A 22,748-nucleotide genomic window follows, 5' to 3' on the forward strand; every position below is an offset into this window, starting at 1 on the left:
AGTAGATCGCAAGCCACTTAGATGATCCCACGACTTAATTTGAAGATGCCACCGATTGAGCCATTTAGTTCTGAGGCGTAGGCTGATCCTGCGAACTATTTTGTTCCATTCCATATAATGGTGTCTTCATTTTCTTCCACTCGAACCACATCTTGAATTTTCTAACATGGAATAGCATAGCGCATTAGTTTTAACGCCGATGGACAATGAATGATGGATTACTGAACCTATGATTATCATATCCTACTTACTTCACTATCATATGATTGGTGTGCTTTCTACGATCTCCGGTAGACTTCTCCAATATAATTCACAAAACAACCAAATAGAACAAGCAGCTATATTTACTCTTTGATTGGATTAAAGAATATCTTGAATGATTCCCTCGATCGTCAAGCAAAAACAAAATAAATGTAGTCTCACTATCTCATAATTAAGTTACTTTTAGTGCTCACCCTTTATTCCAAATAAAACTATTTCTTCATACAACTCATCATTTTTAACCAATCAAAAGCATAATCTATTTAATATTGTTACCTACATTTCTTTCTCAACTAATAACAATATTGCTCCAATCATTTTTCAACTTCTTTCTTAATTCTGTATTTAGCTCTAAGAATGAAATCTTAAAACTAGAGAGTATGGGTTACATTTCCACTAATGCTTTTCATAGCCAGCCGACCGTAAGTGCAGGATCGACATGACATTGTTTTCCATAGCCGAGAGGCCACAACCATGACATTGCATCAATTGATGATTAATTGTACACTTGCGAATTGGCATGTGTGGTTGATTATGGCATCCATGGTTCGGAACTTGACAGGATGATGTGTAAGATCAAGGAGTTGATCTATAAGTTTTGACGATGAACCATTGGAAGTTTGTGATTTTAATAAATGTTTTTTGATGAGCTGACGCTTTCGGTTTTCGGACTCGTTCTCGATATGTAGTTTCTTTATTGTTGCATACGTAAGTGTCGTTCGAGGCCTTGGGAAGAGTATTAATGGTGATGGATCAGAGTTGACTAGGGAGTATTCAACGTCTAGGAATCATGAGATCACGTGGGATACTAAAGGCTAGAAGATAATGTACGCGATGATGAAGTTTCCATATCATATACAATAGGGATTGTGTGCGCGTACGGAAAGAGGAGTCAAATTTGGAAAGGAGTCTGAACTCGATGAGATTGATGGAGATAAGAAAATAAAAAATATTAGGATTCCTAATTCGTTAAGGAAAGATTTCTCATGAGATTGGGATTACTAATTCGTGTCACGTTGAGGGTATAAATAGAGACCGAGGGGTATGCCCCATCGTTCTTTTCGATGAGACTTAGATGAGAGAAAATTATTGTTTTAGTCTAGATTTTGATTTAAATTGAAAGTTTTGAGAGAAGTGTTATTGTTGCACTTTGTAAACACTATTTGATAAAAAAAAGTTGAGAGTTTCAATCTACATCTGTTGAGTTTCATCAATCGGTATTTTTACCGCATCTTGACGATCTAACCGCGTCAAGTGTGAGGTCAGACTAGAGCACGAGTAGGGATGAAAGTGGTACGGATAGTTTCCGAGTTCCGCAACTATTTTTGAATTCGGATAGCTTCGGTTCGGGTTTTTTTGGATTTTTCGGGTTCGGATTCGAATTCAGAAATTTTTTATCGGATACAGTAGCGCTTTTATCCAGCGGATAGCAGAAACGGTCAGAAACTATCCGAGACTTTTTGTCGGATATCCACAGCACATATGTCATCCCACAGACCAAAATTCATTAAAGCCCAATAGCCACCAGTTAACCCTAGAAGCCCAATAGCCCATTACGTGTGTGTTGTACGCTTGTTGACGTCAAAAATGTGATCTGACGTGTCACACGCGAAGGTCTGGGAGTCAATCTTAGACAACTCCAGTGCAGGACCTAAATTCTTAGAAGGTGCGTGGGCGTGCTAGTCAGTTTGATCCTGCAACTGACAAGATAGACAGTAAAACAAGTCGATCGGCTATCAAGCCGATAGCTAGGTAAATAGATATCCAGCTGATCAGACATTTATGCTGGAATGGTTAGCCGATAGGATGAACGATCGGCTGTAAAAAGCTCAGATCGGCTAGAAACTCGATAAAAATAGAGGTAAATTAAATATTAGACCAACGTAACCCGTCATGTTACTTATTAGTCTTAGTCGATCGGACGAGCCCCTATAACCAGATCGAACTAGACATACAGAGATTGGACTTAACCAAGACAGTATGCAGTCGAGCATAATATGATTATAGAAAACATGAAGATCGATAAGGCTAATAAATAAACCGACGAATCATGTGTTGCGACCGGCTAAAACCAATTTGCATGTAATTCTCATCAGCTGATGCAACATAATAACTGCTGATCTAACTAAATCAAGCCGATTGGTATAGAAATAATACAGTAAAGCAATCGGCTACTCTATTAATGTAAATATGATAAGCATGTAAATGGGCAAAGATCATTGGCTATAAACGGCGGACAAACAATCAAGATATATAAAATACATAGCCCAGATTGCTAAGAATAATCATAGAAGATGGGACCCAACCGAGACAGTTCAAAATTAAACCTAGCAATGTCGGGATAGATAATAAACAAATTAAGATTGCTATCAAGCCAATGAGCCGATGACTGGTAACTTATTGGCTGGTACTCCGATAAAACAATAAGTAAAATACATCAATCTGATATAAACCATCTGACAAACGCAATCTACTAGATCGGACCTAACCGAGATAGTACTAGATTGAATATGTCAAATAGTGAATATCAAACCAACATAGTTCGTCCAAAGTGGTCGACCAGATCAACTCAAAACACGAAAGTGATCTAAGTTGAAACTGATACGATAACTAGTAATCGCGCAACTAGATTAGAATGTCAGACCGAACCGAGACAGTTCTAATCTAGTTGAATGATTACCGTGGCCCAGCGGAACGTAGGACTTACCCTTCCATCGGAGATCGAGACGATGCAGCCCCACGTTAGGTGCCAAGTTCCGCCGGAGTTGAAACCTCGATGAAGAGAGTGGCGATGCGCCGAAGGTAATTGATATAATTGATGTGTAGATAGTTTACAATGACCTCGGGCATACATATTTATACCCTCGGGTGGATGCTAGTCCATGTCGAACACGACTCCTAATAGATAAAAAGAAATAACAAACTTTATCTCTAACATGATACGGTTTCTAATAGATAAAAGAAAATAAACAAGTCCCAATCGGACTCTAATCTCTTAGAGATAAAATTCTAACTAACTCTAACTACTAGATAAAATTACGCCGCCAAGCCTTGGTCTTCATGATTTCCCGTTGAATTCGAACTCTTCCGGATAAAATTTTTATCGGCGATTGCACTTTTTCTTATCCAAATCTAATAAGGAAATTTACCAAATTTTGGTGTTAACAACGTTGTACGGTGTACCCTGTACACGGACTACGGCCGAGAGCGAGAGGGCAAGACTGAGACCGAGTCACGAGAGGTAGAGGGCGAGAGACCAAGAGCCAAGAAGGGCAGAGGGCACGTCGCGTCACCGCCCCTGCTCCTGCCGGCTATCGCCGTTGCCCGTAGTTAACACCAGAATTTGGACAATTGCTGCTAGAGATTAAAGTGTGATTAAAGACCGAATCAAACAGGAAACAGGGCAATCGGATAGAAGACCAGGCGGAATACGACTCGGATTCAGCCGATGGAGTCTGGATCGAATAAGAAATAGAGTCCGATTGGGCCTAGAATGTCACGGATAGATTCGGGAATAATCAGAGTCCGTGTAATTTAATTCTATCTGTTAATTAGAGTTAATTTAGATTTTCTTTCTTTATCTCTAAGGTTGTTAGAGTCCGATCGGGACTTGTGTGTTAGAGAGAATCTACATAGGAGTTTGTTATTTCTTTTTATTTGTTAGGAGTCGTATGTTGTGTCCAACACGGATTAGCCTCCACCCGAGGGTATAAATATGTATGCCCGAGGTCATTGTTTTTCAACTACAATCAGATCAACTAAATTTCGGCGCATCGCCACCCCCTTGTCCGAGGTTTTTAACTCCGGCGAAACTTGGCACCTGATGCGGGGCTGCATCGCTTCGTTCTCCGGCGGAGGGTTAAGTCCTACGTACCGCCGAGCCACGGGAATTGCATCTGCTAAATTAGGACTGTCTCGGTTCGGTCCGATCTTCTAATCTAGTTGTGCGATTGCTAGTTATTGTATCAGTTTCAACTTGAGTTACTTCTGTATCTTGACTTGATCTGGTCAACCACTTTGGGCGATCTACGTGGGTTTGATATTTGCTGTTTGACATATTCAATCTAGTACTGTCTCGGTTAGGTCCAATCCAGTAGATTACGTTTGTCAGATGGTTTATATCAGATCGATGTATTTTACTCATTGTTTTATCGGAGTATCAGCCAATAAGTTACCAGTTATCGACTCATTTGCTTGATAGCAATCTAGATCTGCTTAGTATCTATCCTGACATTACTAGGTTTAATCTTGAACTATCTCGGTTGAATCCGATCTTCTATGATTATTCTTAGCAATCTGGACTATATATTTTATAGATCTTGGTCATTTGTTAGTCGTTTATAGCCGATGATCTTTGCCAATCTACATGTTCATTATATTTACATCAATAGAGTAGCCGATTGCCTTATTGCATTATTTTTATACCAATCGACTTGATTTAATTAGATCGACAGTTATTTATGTTGCATCGGCTTGTGAGAATTACATGCAAATTGGTTTTAGCCGATCGCAATAAATGATTCATTGTTTATTCCAAGTAATTTGTCGGTTTATTTATTAGCCTTATCGATCTTTGTGTTTCCTACAACCATATCATACTCAACTGCATACTGTCTTGGTTAAGTCCAATCTCTGTACGTCTAGTTCGATCTGGTTATAGGGGCTCGTCCGATCGATTAGGATTAATAAGTAACTTAGCGGATCACGTTGGTCTAATATTTAGTCCAAGTCTATTTCTATTAAGTTTCTGGCCGATCCAAGCTTTTTACAGCCGATCGTTTGTCCTATCGACTAACTGTTGTTGCAACATCAACATCCGATCGGTTGGATATTTATTCACCTATCGGCTCAATAGCCGATCGGCTTGTTTTATTGTTTATCTTGTCAGTTGTAGGATCAAACTGAGTGGCACGCTCGCGCATTCTAAGATTTAGGTCCTACGCTAGAGCTGTTTAAGATTGACTCCTACACCTACGTGTGTGACCATTGATCGTCATTTTCAATGTCAACACCCGTCCCTAGGACCCCACCTGCCATCGATGTCCTCGCCACCCCTGCCCCTGCCTGCCACCGCCGCCCATCACTGACCCGCCCCTGTCGTCGTCGCCGACTCGCCCCTACGGCCGTCGACCGTTGCCAGCCGAGTGGATCCCCTTCTCTGCCAGTGGTATGATCGTATGAGTGCAGCAACTTATAGTGGATAAATAACGAGCTATATCTCTTTGTTGATTTTAAAAGCTCAGTTTGAGGATTTTTTTTTAACTTTGGTAATTATTCGTTACCGTATTCGTTCCGTTTCGTATCCGCTCCGTATCTGTATTCGACAATATTCGATTCCGTTTTTGGATCCAGAGTTTCTGATTCTGATTCCAGAAAAAATATGAAAATGAATATGGCAGAGCTAGTTTTCGTCCGTATCCGATCTGTTTTTATCCCTAGCGATGGTCTAACAGGTCTAACCAGAGTATAGTCGACGGATAGACAAGGTTGATCAACGACAGTTAGACGGGTGGGTCAATTTTGACGTAAATCTTTTAATTCCGCAAATTGATGGATTTGTGATATACTTGTCATTCACCTTTTAATTTTGAAGTAAATCTTTTAAATTGGTTTCAATCCTACGAGTCATATCAACGCCTCGTCTGCATCTCTTTTTTATTTTATTTGATCTTGACTTGTAATGGCAAATAAATTTTTGACTAAGCCACATGTGTTCGATGGTATTGATTTTTTATATTTGTGCAAAAACATGAAAGCTTATATTATGACTAAGTATCATGATATTTGGTTAAAAGTTGCAAATCCTTATGAAATTCTGAAATTCTTGATCAGATTAATATGTCCCTCAAAAAACTGACTTTGAAAATAGCTGCAAAGCTCACAATATTTTACTTTCAAATTTTGATCATGTTTTTCATCTCGTAACTATAAATTTGATTTCGATAGCCTAACTATTTTTCATCGAGAAAATTCTAATATCAAAGAACTCAAAGATGTTTTTAAAAAGGATTATATGAAATTTAAGATAAAATCTAGGAAGGTCTTGGGTGATTATCTTACTCGTTTCAATAAAGTTTTATTTTGAAACAAACTATTCTCAATCTAAAGTTTCTCAACACTTTATTCACGTGCATAGGTCAGATTTTTAGGACAAGTTTGTAGGTATCAAATTTGATGACAATATATGAGAATATGGGCATGTTTTAGTCACGTTTGCTTAAACTTCACAAAACTCCCGACTCCGACAGTGTCGGTGCCCATTGAAACCTGTAAGACAGCCTTGAGAGGTGCGAATGGTCATTTTTCTGAAATTATAAAAACTTGCAGTGTAATAAGAACAAGCTGGACATCCCAGTACCATTACGGATATGCTATGTAGGAGTCGGACAGTCCAGCAACTGTTTGATTGTCCGGTCAAAACAGAGAAAGACAGGACTCGGATTGTCCAACTTTGACATGACAATCTGGCCAATACAGTGCAATTTGTCTTATGTAAATGACAAGAAATAAACAGGGAGGCTTAAACGATCACACTTTCTACAAGAGCAGGATAAAGAGTTGCGGTGCTTGTGGGAGGGCGAGGCCTTTGCTCAACCCTCCATGGCTCCGCTCCTGCTTCAAGCTCAAGATAGAAAGCGGTACATGCAATTGATCTTCGCTTTAGGTTTAAATTATAATGTATATGTATTGCATGTTCAGGACAACTATGTTATAATAGCATTCAGGTTCTTGTATCTTAACCAAAAATTGCAATAACAACATTTCCCCAACGTGTTCAAATTGGACAAAAGACAGCAAAATTTGCCAATGCTCCTTAATTCCCAAAAACTATGCTCACCTCCTACAGCAAGGACGAAGAATGAAATTCACCTAAGCCTTTTTCTTCGAAGATTTCTTGAGTGGTTTCTTCTGGGGTTTCAGCTTATTCGATGAAGACGGCATTCCCTTATCTTTTCTTCTTTGTTTTTCCTTCTTCACCTTGTACATCGTAATTGCCTGTTTTAAAGAATTTAGATAGATACTGTTAGTTCACCCCCATCAACAAATGGCAAATATCAAGATGGCAGATTATATTATATGTACTGCGAGAATTTAATCCTGGAGCTTACCCTGCCAACATCCATCTGATCCTCAGAACTTTTGGCCAGTAGAGCATTCAGGATTTTGTCATTTTGCTGTTTCTCTTGGATGCCCATTCCTTTTCCTTCAACAACAGGGAGGAACTGCAGAAAAGAATCAAGTCAGCTAATGCACTTGTATATCCATTAAGGTGTATATACAATAGCAGGAAAGGCAGAAAACTTCCGACTAAAAACCTTTCTATGTTTGCCAGGGTTTTTCGGAGCTTTCTCGCCAGGCAATTTCTCATCGAACTTCCCACCACTAGCTGTTGCAGATGAAGCCATGCCAGCAACATCCTCAAGATCTTTCTTTCTAGATTTTTTGGGTATGTCTGCTTTAGTTCCCGTGATGGGCAACGCTGTTGCAGCAAGTTGTATATGGCTGCAGATTAAGAAAAAACAGATATATCATATGAGAAACTTCAGCTGTTGTACACATTCATACTTTACAGTGCAAATTTACACAAGGTTTCTTGATCTACCGATACAGAAAAGGAATGCGTAAGATGCATATAGGATGTCTACTGGGAAAGGATAACAACCTAGGCAAAGCACCAGCTTTGGCTGCTTTTTTCAAGTTCTCCAGTCTGTTCTTTTCTTGTTTTTCAACACGCTGCTTCTTCTCTTCCCTTCTCTGAGCGAAAGGATCAACACCAGGTTCTGTAACAAAGGGGTATTAGATTGGTGAACCAGGATATTGGGAGACATGTATTTCAGAATTAGTGTCATTTGAAACAAGGAGTCAAAAGGAATTACTTGTCTAAGATGAGCTGACAGTACACGTTCAATATTTAAAAATGGTCATTGGTCAACAAAAAAGTGTACATAAGCTAGCTTTAAAGGGAAAAAAGTGGGTGAGCATAGGCAGAAGTGAATAACTCATCCAAGCAATTACAGTGTAGCACTGATAACTGCAATGGGCTATTGGGTAAAGGAAAAGTTAATAATATCCTTGTTGCAGAACAAGGTAATTAGTAACAGTCAAAGAAAGAGAAACTACTGACCATCTGTCGCCTTGGCTTCGATGATCGGAATATCTTTGTCATCATTAACACGGTCGTAGCCATAAGTGCGCTTCCAGGATTGAGTTTGCTCATCCCATTCACGTTTGTTCTTCTTGTGCTTTGTAATCCCTATAAGTGGCATTCATATATCCGTCAGAAAGTGAGAGCATGTGGACTTCAATGAAAACCCATTCATTTAGTAGAAGGCAAACAAGAACAAAATATTTTGTTAAAAAAAAAAGTTCACCTTTCATCTTCGCAAACTGCTCCCACTTAGTAGGGGGCTTTGGCTTTGGCAGCTGGGGACAAGAAAAATAGGTTAAAGAAGTGAAACACCTCAACAATTGTGATCTTCAGTCAGTAGACGACTGTACACGCACACACCAACATAAAAAACTGAAAGCTTGTTTCTACTTTATGGATTAGTTTCTGTAAAAAAACTACATAAGCTAACTCCAACAAAAACACATAAACTCGAACAAAAACAATGGCAGCTAGAGTTACATGTTAAAATTTGACACTTGCATGTTTGACATAACTCCAAAATTGAGTCACGCATCCAATATCATAACAAAATTTGTAAGAATATTGATGCCAAAGCTACAGTAACAGTAAGTCAGCCCTACAAGGTTAATCGGCGTACAAATAATATCATCCACACACGCAAAGCTAAGCAAATGAGCCAACATCGAAGTATGAACTTCACCCAGACGAGCAAAGGTAAGTTTACGGCTCTACTACATGATTATTAGTAGATCAGCAGCAAATGATACTTGGGAGAGCAGCAAAATGCAAGGAGGGGCTCTTACATGCTTCTCGCGGGGGAGGCGGGTGGCGGGCGGCGGGAGGCGGGCCATGGGGCCGTCGCGGCCCTCGGTGGCCGGCAGCGCGAAGAGGGCGTCGGCCACGGCCTGCGCCAGCTCCGTCCCCTTCCGCAGGCACTCCGCCCTCAGCTCCTCCCTGCGCGAAAACCCACCCGAGGCCTCGTCACGGGGGAACCAGTCAACACGGCACGCAAAAGGCAAGGAGTGCGGATGGCTCCCTCACCTGGAGGAGGAGGCGGAGGCGGCGAGGTGGTGCGACGGGTCGTAGGCCATGAGGTTGCCGAGGTCCACCTCGTAGTTGGTTGCGGCGGGGGCGGCTGCTGCTGCTGCTTCCGCCATGGCTCCTGCGGTTGCGCCGGCGCGGAGGGGGAGAGAGACGAGGCGTGGTGGTGGTGCGGAGCTAGGGCTTCCTGCGGCGGCTACTGGGTTTAGTAAGGTGGGCTGGGCTGAGCTGCTGTCTACCAGATGGGCCGCGTTTTAGGAAAAATGGGCCGATAATGACGGCCCAGAGAAGCTGGCCTTGCTCGTGGGCTTTCGGCAAACAAAGGCCGTTGCCTTTCTCTTACTTGCCTAGAGAGGAATGATGGACTCAGAAATGGCCTGGCCTTATTGCTTGCATATTTTATTATGGAGAAAATTTAAAAAATGTCATTGAAAAATATTTAAGTCTAAAAAGTACTATTGACGAATACGAGTTCTAAGAAATATCATCTAACAAACAAACTTATCTGAGAAATATCATCGCTGTTAAGGTTCCTTACGTTTCTACTGTTAAATACATTGTTCATATTATAGCACTTAACGAAATATTTGGACGGAACCCTAACGGCGATGAAATTTCTTAGACAAATTCGTTTGTACGATGGTATTTTTTAGAACTCGTATTCGTCGATGGCATTTCTTAGAATTAAGTGTATGTCAATGACATTTGTTAGATTTTCTCCACTCGCATGTGTTGACGGAGAAATTCTGATACCCGTTTTGACGATTGAACAGTTACGGTAGGACCGGAAGGCAATGCATTCGTAGGGATTCGGTAAATGGCACCGGTAGTTTCTAAGTGTTGGAGCACAGGTTTGAAAACCGACACATATGTGAGAAAGTATTGATAATGGTTTTTAAATCGGACTCTAGTGTAGTTGTCTTAGATTTTGTTAATTCTTTTTTCCCTGTGGACATAGATTTCTGACCGGTTGTCTGTGATCGGAATCAAACTCATTTTGCCCAAGGTGATATGCTAAATTCAAAATCAATCTCAATAAAATTTCGGTGCATCGCTATCTGTCAGACCAAATTCTCAGCTAGGCCGTATCGATTTAGTTCGACTTCCAACACATGGGTAAGTTCTCGATATATGCTAATTGAGGAATTTGCTATTTAGGCCGCTGCCGCGAAACCGAGTGACTTCGCTCAAATAGCCTTCAAACCATGGGTTACGTTAAAATGATCTTGTATCGGACGCCTTACCTCTCAAATGGTCTTTTCGGATTTCTTTGCTCAGTAAGAATAATTGTCTACCCACGGGTAAATTACACGTTTTGTCTGCATCTCTCTTCTCTTCTCGCGTGTTGACTGTCTGCCTGTGTATCTCTCTCGTTCTGTTCTACAGGAGGAGGCGCCGGGCATGGCCGGCGGCTCCCTCCCCGGCTGGCGAGGCCCCACGCCGCCAAATCCCGCGCCCGACTCCACCCGCCGGCGCCAGCCCCAGGCCGGCCGCAAGCGCTCAGGTGGCCGGCGACGATCCCCTGACGCTCGCGACAGCCGCTCCCTCGACCACCGCCGGCTGGGCAGCGCAGCAGCAGCAGACCTGGGTGGGTGTGCCGTATCTGTGTTTCATTGCATTTGTACATTTATGTAGTGTTGGAGATTGAAACAAGAGGGGCACCGGTGATGGTTGTTTAACAATTTAAATTGATGAACATAATGAATTGACTTACGATCCTTGTATGTGAGGCCAGTGCATCAAAGAGTAGCATTCTTCCACAGAGAGGTTCACCAATAGCAGTTGCAACCTTTATAGCCTCTAATGCTTGGCAAAAATTAACCATTTGCCAGTGGCAATAAATTTGTCACTCTCCTCTCACCAGTGCTGTGAGAGGGATTAAATGATTGTGGCAAAAAAAAATTAAAACCCCCCAATGCTTGTAGGCAGCCGATTACTCCTGGAACTGACAAACAAAATGCAGACATTTCATCATTAATGTAGACAATGTCGATCGCATATCCAAAACGGAGTAAAATCTAAGCTACGACAAAATACATTTGCATGTGCACAAACAGACAACGTTATGCATCATGGAATTCCTATGCTTATTCAGTTATCGCAGCCAGAACTTTTCTTTACTTGATACAGGCAGATATTGAGGAGATCAATAATTTCACATGATGCAAGTCACAAGAATATATTACAAGGATTCCATTGCCATCATCATGAAATATCATGAAGCTGGGATATTCAAAGCAGCTTTCAGTGACAAATGGGCCCTGTCCAGAACAGAAACACTGTGCATCATGCATCCCTCAACTCAAATGTTGTGGGCACTTATTAGTTCGCAGTTTAAGTTCCCTCCAATTTCAGGAGAAAATCTTGGAAAATAACTTAGTATTATTGGTGAATTGGTAGGACCTGATACCGATGCGTTCATAGGGATTTCGTAAATGGTACCAATAGTTTCCTAAGTGTTGGAGCATAGGTTTGGAAGCCGATACATATGCGGGGAAGTATTGATACAGAAGTTTGATGGTTTTTAAATCGGACTCTAGTGTAGTTTCCTTAGATTTGTTAATTCTTTTTTCTCATGGACATAGATTTCCGACTGGTTGTTTGTAATTAGAATCGAACTCGTTTTGCCCAAGGGGATAAATATGTCTACCCTGGGTCTTGTAAATTCAAAATCAATCTCAGTACAATTTCAGCGCATCGCTATCTTAGTTTGTAGTTTCCATCAAACCGAGTTCTTAGCTAGGCTGCATCGATTCAGTTTGACCCCCAACACACGGGTAAGTTCTCGATATATGGTAGTTGTATCAGCGAGATCAAGACTTTGTTTCAGTATAATATTTTGATCGATCTTGTACAACTACTAATTATTAGATCAGTTTTAATTCAAATTATTCTTATAGATCTCTCTGGTTAATTGATGTGTAATCTCATTAATTATATTAAGACTTTCTTGATTCGGTATAATATTCTGATGGAAACCTATGTTTTTCTTGTCAATCTATCTAGTTTGATATAAGTTATAATTGTCTCTTTAATGGTACCAACCAATTATTTCGAGTACTTTAATTTTAGCTCGATAATTATTGTTTGTTATTCTTAATCTTATAATGTTTCAGTTAGGAATCTATAAGGTTATTTTGATCAAACAATGTTTATTATACAATTTTATCTTACTATTTATTTCATTGGAGTTTTAGCATATGAATTATCTTATTATCACATATATCTTAGTCATCGACTTATTAAATTGATAGCTGAGTATAGCTTTGCTAAGACTTTCCAACAATCTTAGTTAAGTGTAACTTTATACCATCTCAATTTATCAGATGTATCAAGGTTATGTTAAATTAAGTTGATTAATTGTTAAGGAGAATATGTATTTGTTCGTAATGAGCTATAGCCGATGATTGTTCATATGACTTTATTAATTAATTCTGATTTATTGATGTTATGATTTATCTTTATTAGTCATAATTTTATAATGCCTCGGTTTGGTCCGACCTCTCAAGATTATTTATATTTTGATGTTATTATTATTGTTATTATTATTATTATTGTTGCTGCTGCTGTACTTTTAGATCAAATCAGCTAGTTCATATCAACCAGCCAATCGGCTGATTGAATTTAACTTTGTTTTCTCCTTGTTAATTGCAGGGTCAAATTGAGTGGCACACCTTATAATCCAAAGATTTCAAACATGTATTGGAGTTAAGCAAATCTCCTAGGCCTACATCGTCTGAAGTGTAAATTTAACATCAACTATATGACATGGCATACTAGTGACAGTATGGCTGCATTCTCAAGTTGTTGAAACATGAAAAAATTATTTGATTTTTTATAACTATTTAACAGTATAAATAATAAAATTAAAAAGATTATATAGAATTTTTTGAAAAAAAAACATACAGCTTAGCAGTTCTTGTGCTGAGAAAAAAAATTGAGACAAATCTGACAAAAAAGCACAGACATAATACACACAGGTTGCGGTGCTTTCTTGAGGAACTGAGCTTGTCGGACAAACCATCAGTTTTTAAGGTTGTGTTCGCCCCTTATCTTTCAAACTTCTAGTTTTCCGCAGTAAGAATAATTAGCCCGAATGCATATGCCCATGTTAAACTTAGGATTTGAACTCAGGTGACAAGAAACCTAACCAGCTGGACTTGAAATGTATATCCTATTTTATAAAATAGAGTGGTCTTTGTATTTGTATTTGGTTCCAAAGAAAAAAGTTGTCCATTTTACTTTGTTGGCTCGTTGTACTCCCTCCTAAACTATTGAAAAATCATCGTGTTTACTTCTTAAAGACTTTTTCTTTTTTTGTTTCTGTTTATACAAATAATGTTTTAATAGTGCCATAGATGACACCACTTTCAAAGTTCACAAATATTTTCATTTTTTATAATTGTTTGTTTGAACTTCAAATTTTCTATGTTTAAATCAATATATTAGGGCTTCCAACCTATGTAATTAAAAAATCTAAAAGAATATCAAGATGTAAGATGTAATGCATGTCAAGGAAATTTCAGCGCAAAATACTACTACATGAAGAAAAAAGATAGAAAAAAATACCATTATGGAGTAAAGCAAATCATTTTTAATAATTTTGGATATGAAATGGACCGAAAAATAGTATAGGAGTTAAATGCTCCATGGAAATAGCTTGGAGTAAAATGGACTATTTTCGTTTGGAAAATATGAATAGGTGCCAAGCTTGAGTATACTCAAGAGAGATTTGGATCGGTAGCAACAAATATTGTTAAAGATTTGGCTTCAACCAAAAGTCCAAAACCACTCAAAAGTACCAAATAATTGGCAGTATAAATTGGCATCAGTCCAAAATACCCACCTGGGCTCTTAACTGTAATTTTGAAGGAAGCACTAGCTAACCAACGTAAAACGCTTAAGAACAGTAAACAAATCCAGGAGGAAGGCTAGTACCAGCAGATAGCTGTTTCTGCTGTCAGGATATTGTTTATGCCAAAAAAAAAATGTTAAAGTGACGACGTACCAACACAACAAAAGAGTTTTTTTTTTTACCTATGAAACTGCCAAGACTTGCCTAGCAGTGTATTTTCATCAAAACGTAAACACAACAAAAGAGCTTGGTCTTCTTTCGAGGTACTACTCCAGAATGGCAGCATAGAAAGCAGGTAAAAATCTTATCTTGGATAGAAACTATATCTGTATTGTAAACACAGTAGAATAGTACAAACAGCAGTCACCGGTACATGAATGTATGGCATACGATGAGCGAATTCATCCAGACTCGATTATTCTGATGAAAACTATCGACAATGCATCGGTGCCCCTTATTCCCTATCAACAGGACCAGATTACTCCTGGAAGGGGGTGAGATCAATCTTGAGTGGCTTCTTTCCCTTGGTTACTCGCTTCACACAAAGAAAATCAAAGACCTTTAGCCTGAAGAGATATTTGGGTTCGAATAAATTGAAGATCGATGTAACTTACCGCAATTGCAATCAGCTCCTCCAACAGTTCCTCCAAATTGCGCAGTGGCTAACAAAAGAACATAAAGATGATAATATAAAATGTGAGTGTACCAAGATTACCATGAATGTTGCAACATCTGAAAGAAAATATCGCATGAATGAATTTTTCTTGATAAAAATGTAGAGGTTTACCCATTGCGTTGGGCCATCACATGGTGCATTCAAGGGATCATCGTGTACCTGTTGCAGGATTATATACCAAATTGAGTCTCAAGAGTACAATATCATCATTATTTGGAGTGTCACAGGGAAAGCAATGTGAGAAACAAAAGGCAACATTACAGCTTCCTCTTAGGTTTTACCTCCATGAAAATACCATCAACACCAACAGCAACAGAAGTCCTTGCGATGCATGGTATTAATTCTCGTAAACCCCCACTTGCAACACCTCCACCGTCAAGCTTATGAAAAATAACCAAATATGTACCATTCAACATATAGACATCATCAAAAGATAATACAAATGTTTATGATCGGTTGGTTTTGATATTATATTCTTAAAATTTACAAATAAATGCATAGTCCAAATGAGCTAGTTTTCTTGTATATTCCATCTAGCTGCACAAATATATAGATATTTGAGGAAGGGAAAAAGTAACAATGGTGTTCTAAAAACTACAAAAACGAATTTTAAATCACATATAAGCTATTGACAATCTGTAAAATGTGTCAATCCTTGTTGATTACTTTCATCGGTCAATATAGGATTTTATTAGCAACAAAGTCAGCGGTTAAACTAGGGATCTTGTCTAAACCCGCAGAAGTGCATTGCAATTGGTAAATATACCTTTCTTCCAGCTGGTTGTTGTAGGGCATGTGTTACATCAGCTACCTGAAATATAATCACCGTCAATGGTCTATGTACTATACCATAGTTGATAACTAATTGAAATGTCTATGAAATTAATATGTGAAGCATGAGAATTAAAAAATAAATGGATGATAAATCTAATACACATTTCTCAAAGCATAAACTAGAAATGCAAATACTTTCTGATGGAAAGGAAAAATAAAAGATCTACTTGACTGAAGAAGTCTTCATCTTGGATTGGCTATTATGTCAGGGTTTATTTTCTTCCTTGAATTCTGTTGGTGTCTTTGTATTTTACATGAAAATATGTCAGAGGAACATGAAAAAATTACCCCATTACTTTGTTAGAAGGGTTCACTCCTGTCATGTTATTAGGAAAGTGGTTCATACCTGAGAGTGTGACTATTTACATACATTAGGGTTGGGGATCATTAAGTTGGGAGCCCAATCCCTGCCAGCCCAGTTCATTTCAGCATGAATTAGGCCAGGAGTTGGGCTCCCAATCAGGCCCTTAGGAATGTAACAATCCAAAAAGGCATTCTTCCAGGAAATTCTGATGAGAAGGGAATAATAAAATTACTCAAAGAATTCATGGTAAAACCCTATGTTGGTTTTGTTTTTTCATTATATTATTCCATCAGCCACTTGTTCAGAACTGACCAACATCAATCATTGTAGCAAGCTAGATGGGGAAGTTCATCAATCAGAAGCACGCAATAGAGATCAACAGAAGTCATCAGATATGTAGTTCTCCACAATGGAAAAGTGCTGACACTTACAACTGGGCAATTAGCTTCCCTCAGCCATTCAAAGTTCCTTGGATCAACAATTAAATCATCTGTGTGATTAATGAAAACAGAAATCAATTGTCATGAAGCAACTAACATAATAGTTTTCTTTGGAGAGGGTCCAAATATAAATATTAATAGCCAGGCAATGCCCAAACTGGGCATGCAATGAAAGGACCTGGAGGTGCTGCCTAAACATCCAGTTGCTTATTTTCCTTCAGAAATAAGGAGGTCTGCAGCTTGTACTTATTTATTGAGTGGCCCTATTGCTTATTTGCTTTGCAGTTAACCTACAGCTACCCTGACATGACTTTCATTGCCTTGTATTAGTGAACTCAAAAATACTTCAGCCGCATTCTTTAACCTCTCTTCTCAACTTATATTCTCTCGGTTTCTGCATGCACGCTTCCTGAACTGTTAAACGGTGTATTTTTTGTAAAAACTTTTCTACAGAAAAGTGGATTTATAAAATCATATCAATCCATTTTTCAAGTTTTTATAACTAATAATTAATTTATTATATGTTAATTCACTGCTATGTTTTCCGCACTGGTTCCTAACCCAAACAAAGAGCACAGCCTACAATGGTCAGGGAACCCAGAGATACATCACATATGTTAAGAAACATTCTGATTCTATAGATTTATCTTTCATCTATGGATTCCATGGCAGCCATCAGTTCCAGACCATTGCACAGCATAAGCATATATGTGTTTCTAGACCCCATATTTATGACTTTTCACCTCTGTTATCTTGTTAAATTGAGCAATGTACAGAAAGAGGGCAAAAAAAAAAAAAAAAGGATTCCTTAACTGTAGCCAAACATGGTGCCACGCTCACAGACCATAACATTTTGATTTCCAGCAAGTCTGATTTTCTCTGCAGAGTTGACCATGACCTGGAAAGGCACAAGTTTATTTTGAAAGACATGCTCAGAGATGCCTCGGAAAATTAACATAACTGGTGTGATAAAGGTTTGCCTGAAATGGCAGGTAATTCCTAAATGACTTACTCATGTGTTTCATGTTTCAAAGTTCTAGACTGCTAGTAAGCAAAAGACATTAATTCTTGACTTACAGGCTTATATTATTCAAAACATAGATGTTTGGACAAACATTCATACATAAAAATAAATAAATTATCATGCATGTCTTCTCCCAGCAAAGAAAAAATAAAACGCACGCATGTCTTCTGTCTGGAAAAAGTATGCTTAAAACACAAGTTATCTGAAGAGAGATACAAATTCTTGGTTAAGATATTGGTAGTAGTATATCGGAATGGTGACAGCTGAAAGAAAACAGATAGTCCACCTTTCCTGTTTTATTGTAGGACTTATATTTTTCATGCCTAACTATCTAAGCCAAGCTATGCAGTGTAGGATTCTGAAATGAAGTAAAGGAACATTCAAGATTAGAGAAAATAGTTTCTACATTCTCTCAAAAGTCAACAGCAAAATACATGTATTAAATCAGAGGACAAAAACTTCCTTCATATTGGCCGTGTTCTTCTCCTCCCACTACTAACCCAGCTTCCCTCGTTTTTCGGGCGCACGCTTCCCGAACTGCTAAATGGTGCATGTTTTGCGAAAATTTTCTATTGGAAAGTTACTTTAAAAAATCATATTAATCATATACTAATCTATTACTATGTTTTCCGTGCCGGATAACTACCACCCATCCGAACGCGGCCATTACAATACCAGCATAGGATACCAGGAATCCTATTTAGCAAGACTACCAGCTGAAAGTACAACTTACAGAAGGAGCACAGAATTGTCCTTTCTTGATGTTGATGATTTTCCCAGTCTTTGCAGCAGCCACTAAAAGATCAGTCTGTTAACATCATAGTATGTGTTAGGCATGCAGAATGTGAAGTCAAACTACAGTGTCGTCCTTATACAGCTGGTAGCACTATGATTCACTACAAAAAAAAAAAATCCATCTGTTTAATTTGTACCTGGCGACATAAGAAAGCTGGAATTTGTATGATGTCGGCCACTCTTCCAACAGCTTCACACTAATTTGGTATGTTAGTTAGAAACCATATGCCCCTTCAGAGCAAGGATATGTTCTGGGCGATTGTATAGATTCAAAAAGAATAATGCAGGAAAAGTGCAACAAACATATGCAGTAAAAGGTGAATTTTTTTTTTCTTGGAGTAGAAGTGGCTAATGGTAATGATAGTAAGCTGTGTCCAGTCTCCACACAATTTCTGTAATGGTGCTGCATAGCATAATTTAGAACAAGTAGTACTACTGAGATACAAAAAGACGTTTTCACTTAGCTAACAAATATATATCATTTTTTTTATGATATTCAAATTGGCAAAAACGATTGGACATCAGGGCATGTCTTATCCAAAGGAAACAACAAGTAGCATTCCAACAACATTTTCAGACAAAACAATTCTACCAACAGAAAAGGATATAACTAATACGGCAATACTAGGATCTGCGCAAAAAAAAAAGGAAGGTAATGCAGCAGAATTTGGTCTTCAGAACAGGACAATTTTCCTTGGGTACAAGATTAATACAGATCCATCTAAAAGATGATTGATAACTGATACCTGGTGGCTTTCATGCACATCAGTGACCACAGGAAGGTCATATATTGCTTTCACCTTTTCAAGTACCTGACCAACAAAATTAGTACTGCATTAATATGGTATGGAAAACCAACAATGATATATACATGAAGAGGCAGAAGACTAAACAATAAAATACAAAATACACTTCTGTAACTAGTTGTTGGCATGCATATATATCACATTACAAAACAGAAAATTACTGAATTGACATTAGCTCTGAAACAGATTGGCTGATAGGACTTCACTCTAGGACAAAAGAACATGATACATGGTATTTCACTAAGTATTTGCTAGCTGTGCACCTAACTTATAAGTACATGTAAGACAGAACAGCACAGAAAGCAATTATCATATGTTATTTTTAAAGAAGTGGGTATAACACAAGAGTATTAACTGTACATGAACGTGCGAAGTATTAACTGTCTGTGAATTGCAAGGAACATTAGTTTTATCTAAATTAAGAAATTTTGAATTTCCTAGTTTAAAATGAATTGACACACCTTCAGACCTTCCTCCAGGCCAGGACCACGGAAGGATTTTGATGATGTGCGATTAGCTTTATCAAAGCTAGACTTGAACACAAGTGGCACTCCAAGCCTGTGGGGAGGGAAAATAGCAGGAAAACAGCTTCATATATGTCCCCGAAACAACTAAAATTGCAATAGTTTGATACTCACTTGGTTGTGATGCCTTTGAGGTGTTTTGCCATCTTCAGAACATGCTCCTCGGATTCGATCACATTAGGTCCGGCTAACAAGAAGAATGGTTGAGCAGCCTGTTGTAAGAATCAGAATGTTTAATTCTCACAGAAAAATAATCAATGTTTCTCTAAAAAGCACCGAGCCTTGAGTGTGATCACACTATTAGTCTATTAGTGAATATCTGTCAAATGACGAAAAACCAGAAATACAAGTTTTGTATTCAATACTTGTTTCTGTTTGTGTGGTTCTCTTGGCTTAGTTTCTTTAACCTATATATTTTTTTTCTTGGTGGACCAGGCTCACCATATATATAAGGAACATGGACTGATGGACGCATGGTCATTGTGAAGATAACCATTCGTATTTTTTGTTTCACGAAATAACAAGACCTCAGGCTCAGCATAATACAGAAGACAAGATAAGAAAGAAATTATAAAGGTTAAAGAAAATAGGTAAGCCAAGAGAGCCACGCAGACAGAAACAAGTGGTGAATACATATCGAGCAAGAGAGAAAACTACACGTTGACTAATCTATTCTTAATGAAATTGGGTGGCCACTTGCTGGCCAAAAAAAAAAAAAAAAACTACACGCTGAAGAATTTTTTTTCTATTCCTTGGAGCAACTCGTTGAGAAGAACATTTAGCCAAGATAACACCAATAAGAGTGCCTTTCTTTGGACTGTTCATCTGAAAGGTAAGTAACTAAGTATAGTAAGAGCAACTCCAACAGCTCCCCATCCTAACTTGTCATATCTGTTTTTTTGACAAATTGTAAAAAAACTGTCTCTAACAGTTTGCCATCCAGGTTTTCAAATTTTAGCAATTTACCATATCCTCTCGTTTACGCGTATATATGGGAGTCCGGATTTCACTTGGCATCCAGAAAAGTACAACGCTGGGTTTCTCTTGCGCCTTCACCTGGAAAATTCACCAACGGCGTTTTGTTTTGGATGGAGTCCCGGCCTCGCCCTGGTTGCCGCGCTTATGTCCGGAGGCGCCGCCCACTGCCCGAGCCGCCGCCGACCAGGCCCGTTCCCGGCGCCCGCTCGCCCATCGTGCCGACGCTGGTCCCGGAGATGACGTCGCCGCGCTCGAGTTCCGCAGCCACCGCGCCAAGCACAACTTCCCAGCCTCCTCGGCCACGTAGCGACCGCGCTCACTCCCAGTCCCGAACAGCCCCCGGGAGAACTGTGGCTCGAACACGTCGTCGCTGGTGCAGCACGCGCCGGAGCATGCGCCGGCGGCCAGGGACAAGGAGATCTGGGTGGGCTTCAGGAGATCATGATGCTAGACGACGGCACCTTCTGGTCCATGCCATGATTGATGATCTCTCTCGTTACTTCCTCACCATTTGATTGCTCGTTGCTCCATTTTCTCTGTTCCATTCTTGATGACTCAAAGTATCAAAGAACAACAGTAACCATTACCGCTGCGGCACGGCGTGGGTGGCGCGGGCGGTGCCGGCGTCGCGGCGCGAGCGGCGACTGGCACGGGCGACGAGAGCAACGGGAAGATGCGATCTCCCTCAACTACCAACGGTTTTGAAGACTAGTTCTGTTTTTGGCAAGTTAAATATCCCAAACTCTTGGAGATAAAACAAAAATTCCTTTGTCATATTGTTTACAAACTTGCTAAAACCCAGGATTTGGGAAACAAAATATGGGGAGCTGTTAGAGTTGCTCTAATGTACTGTGTGATAACATCATCCCCAAGCAGAAATGGAAAGCTCTAAAATAGAAACCTGTGCATAATTTCTTACATAGAAATATGTATTAGCCCCCATAATCCTGTTGATTTGATGAAACTGGGAGACTGAAACTCGTGAACAAAACCGAGGTAGCGTGTGCATCAAAATGGCACAACGCTTTAGAACCAATGCTACTCAAAATCTGAAATTTATGATGCGGCCGCACCAGAGCAACGTTACCAAAATGCAGTCCCTACCACCAGTAGTTGGATCATTACCAAAATGCAGTATGGTGAACTACATAGAGTCCACTCGTCGACCACTATATGAACATCTGAAGGCCCCCAATCACGCGCACACGCAGGGTGATCGACGAAATGCCGCACCAGCCAACCAAAAGGAACGGAAAGGATTGAAAGAAGCGACCAACGGTTCGGTTGGTACCTTGAGCTGGCCGTAGAGCGCCACCGACGCAGCGTCCATCGTCTCCTCGCTCCCCAGAACACACAGGATCCAAGAAGGACCACCACCACCACCCCGCTCACTCCCCTCGCTCCAAAAGAACAGCCGCCCCCTCACCCACCCAACAAGAAGACGAGGAATGCGGCGGCGGAGCCACCAGGAAACCAGGGCAAGAGTCCAGCGAGGAGGAGGGGGCACAGGTGGAAGCGGGGGAGGGAAGCGTGGGAGATTGACGGGAGCGGCGGGAGGAGGAGGAGGAGACGGATGGAGGATGGCGACGCCCCGCCATCACTTCGTCGGTGTCGGTGAGCACGACGAGATCGTCATGGGCTTCACCCTTCTAGGCCGGGCCGGGCCGGGCGGTGGGCCGTGCGTGACGGCGGGAGGGCAGGACGGCCCGGTCTTGAGATTTAGGGATGAAAGAACAAAATTTTAAACTTGGATAGAAAGTTTAGTCACATGAAATGTTTTTCTTTTCTCCTGAATTTAGTTTTAACACCACAGCTATCCACATACATAAATTACGGGTTTGACCATCTTAATTAGGTAGATGCAGGCAATCTAGCAAGCATTTGGGGAGTATTTAATCTTGTGATCCAGTAGTGCACATATAGCTTTTGGAGGTCATGGTCAGCGATTACAATAATATATACTAACAAACATAAGAAGCTACGAAAACATAATATATACAAATATTTATTCGTGCGTGCAGTTTTCTTAATTATGCCAAGTTGCATATGGATGCTGGATCTTTTATAAACGGTGTTCCG

At 39.8% G+C, this 22,748-nt stretch overlaps 2 protein-coding genes across 2 annotated transcripts; both read right to left on the minus strand.

Annotated features, from left to right (window-relative positions):
• Positions 1 to 6,987: 6,987 nt before the first annotated feature.
• LOC102705584 (ribosome biogenesis regulatory protein homolog) lies at positions 6,988 to 9,597 on the minus strand. Its single transcript, XM_040529410.1, has 8 exons — positions 9,434 to 9,597; positions 9,196 to 9,346; positions 8,634 to 8,685; positions 8,387 to 8,515; positions 7,925 to 8,042; positions 7,578 to 7,764; positions 7,371 to 7,484; positions 6,988 to 7,257 (listed from the first exon to the last, which is right to left on the minus strand). The coding sequence occupies exons 1-8, from the start codon at positions 9,547 to 9,549 to the stop codon at positions 7,132 to 7,134; spliced, it is 993 nt and encodes a 330-aa protein (XP_040385344.1). The 5' UTR covers positions 9,550 to 9,597; the 3' UTR covers positions 6,988 to 7,131.
• A 4,978-nt stretch (positions 9,598 to 14,575) lies between these two features.
• LOC102704931 (2-dehydro-3-deoxyphosphooctonate aldolase 1) lies at positions 14,576 to 22,213 on the minus strand. The gene is made up of 13 exons (XM_006663839.3): positions 21,961 to 22,213; positions 19,806 to 19,903; positions 19,629 to 19,725; positions 19,108 to 19,173; positions 18,499 to 18,558; positions 18,300 to 18,374; positions 17,356 to 17,440; positions 16,534 to 16,592; positions 15,731 to 15,775; positions 15,246 to 15,344; positions 15,076 to 15,123; positions 14,903 to 14,950; positions 14,576 to 14,823 (listed from the first exon to the last, which is right to left on the minus strand). Exons 1-13 carry the CDS (start codon positions 21,997 to 21,999, stop codon positions 14,767 to 14,769), a joined length of 876 nt encoding a protein of 291 aa, XP_006663902.1. The 5' UTR covers positions 22,000 to 22,213; the 3' UTR covers positions 14,576 to 14,766.
• Positions 22,214 to 22,748: the final 535 nt, after the last annotated feature.

This window comes from Oryza brachyantha, chromosome 12, assembly GCF_000231095.2.
Source record: "Oryza brachyantha chromosome 12, ObraRS2, whole genome shotgun sequence".
Lineage (NCBI taxonomy): Eukaryota > Viridiplantae > Streptophyta > Magnoliopsida > Poales > Poaceae > Oryza > Oryza brachyantha.

Coding starts and splice junctions, on each gene's coding strand:
- LOC102705584 (XM_040529410.1), bottom strand. CDS start 9,549: ATGGCGGAAGCAGCAGCAGCAGCCGCCCCCGCCGCAACCAACTACGAG. Junction 8,686..9,195: donor GCCTCCCCCGCGAGAAGCAT/GTAAGAGCCCCT, acceptor TCTTGTCCCCAG/CTGCCAAAGCCAAAGCCCCC. Junction 8,516..8,633: donor GCAGTTTGCGAAGATGAAAG/GTGAACTTTTTT, acceptor TGCCACTTATAG/GGATTACAAAGCACAAGAAG.
- LOC102704931 (XM_006663839.3), bottom strand. CDS start 21,999: ATGGACGCTGCGTCGGTGGCGCTCTACGGCCAGCTCAAG. Junction 18,375..18,498: donor CAGCTTTCTTATGTCGCCAG/GTACAAATTAAA, acceptor TGATGTTAACAG/ACTGATCTTTTAGTGGCTGC. Junction 14,824..14,902: donor AGGAGCTGATTGCAATTGCG/GTAAGTTACATC, acceptor CTTTGTGTGAAG/CGAGTAACCAAGGGAAAGAA.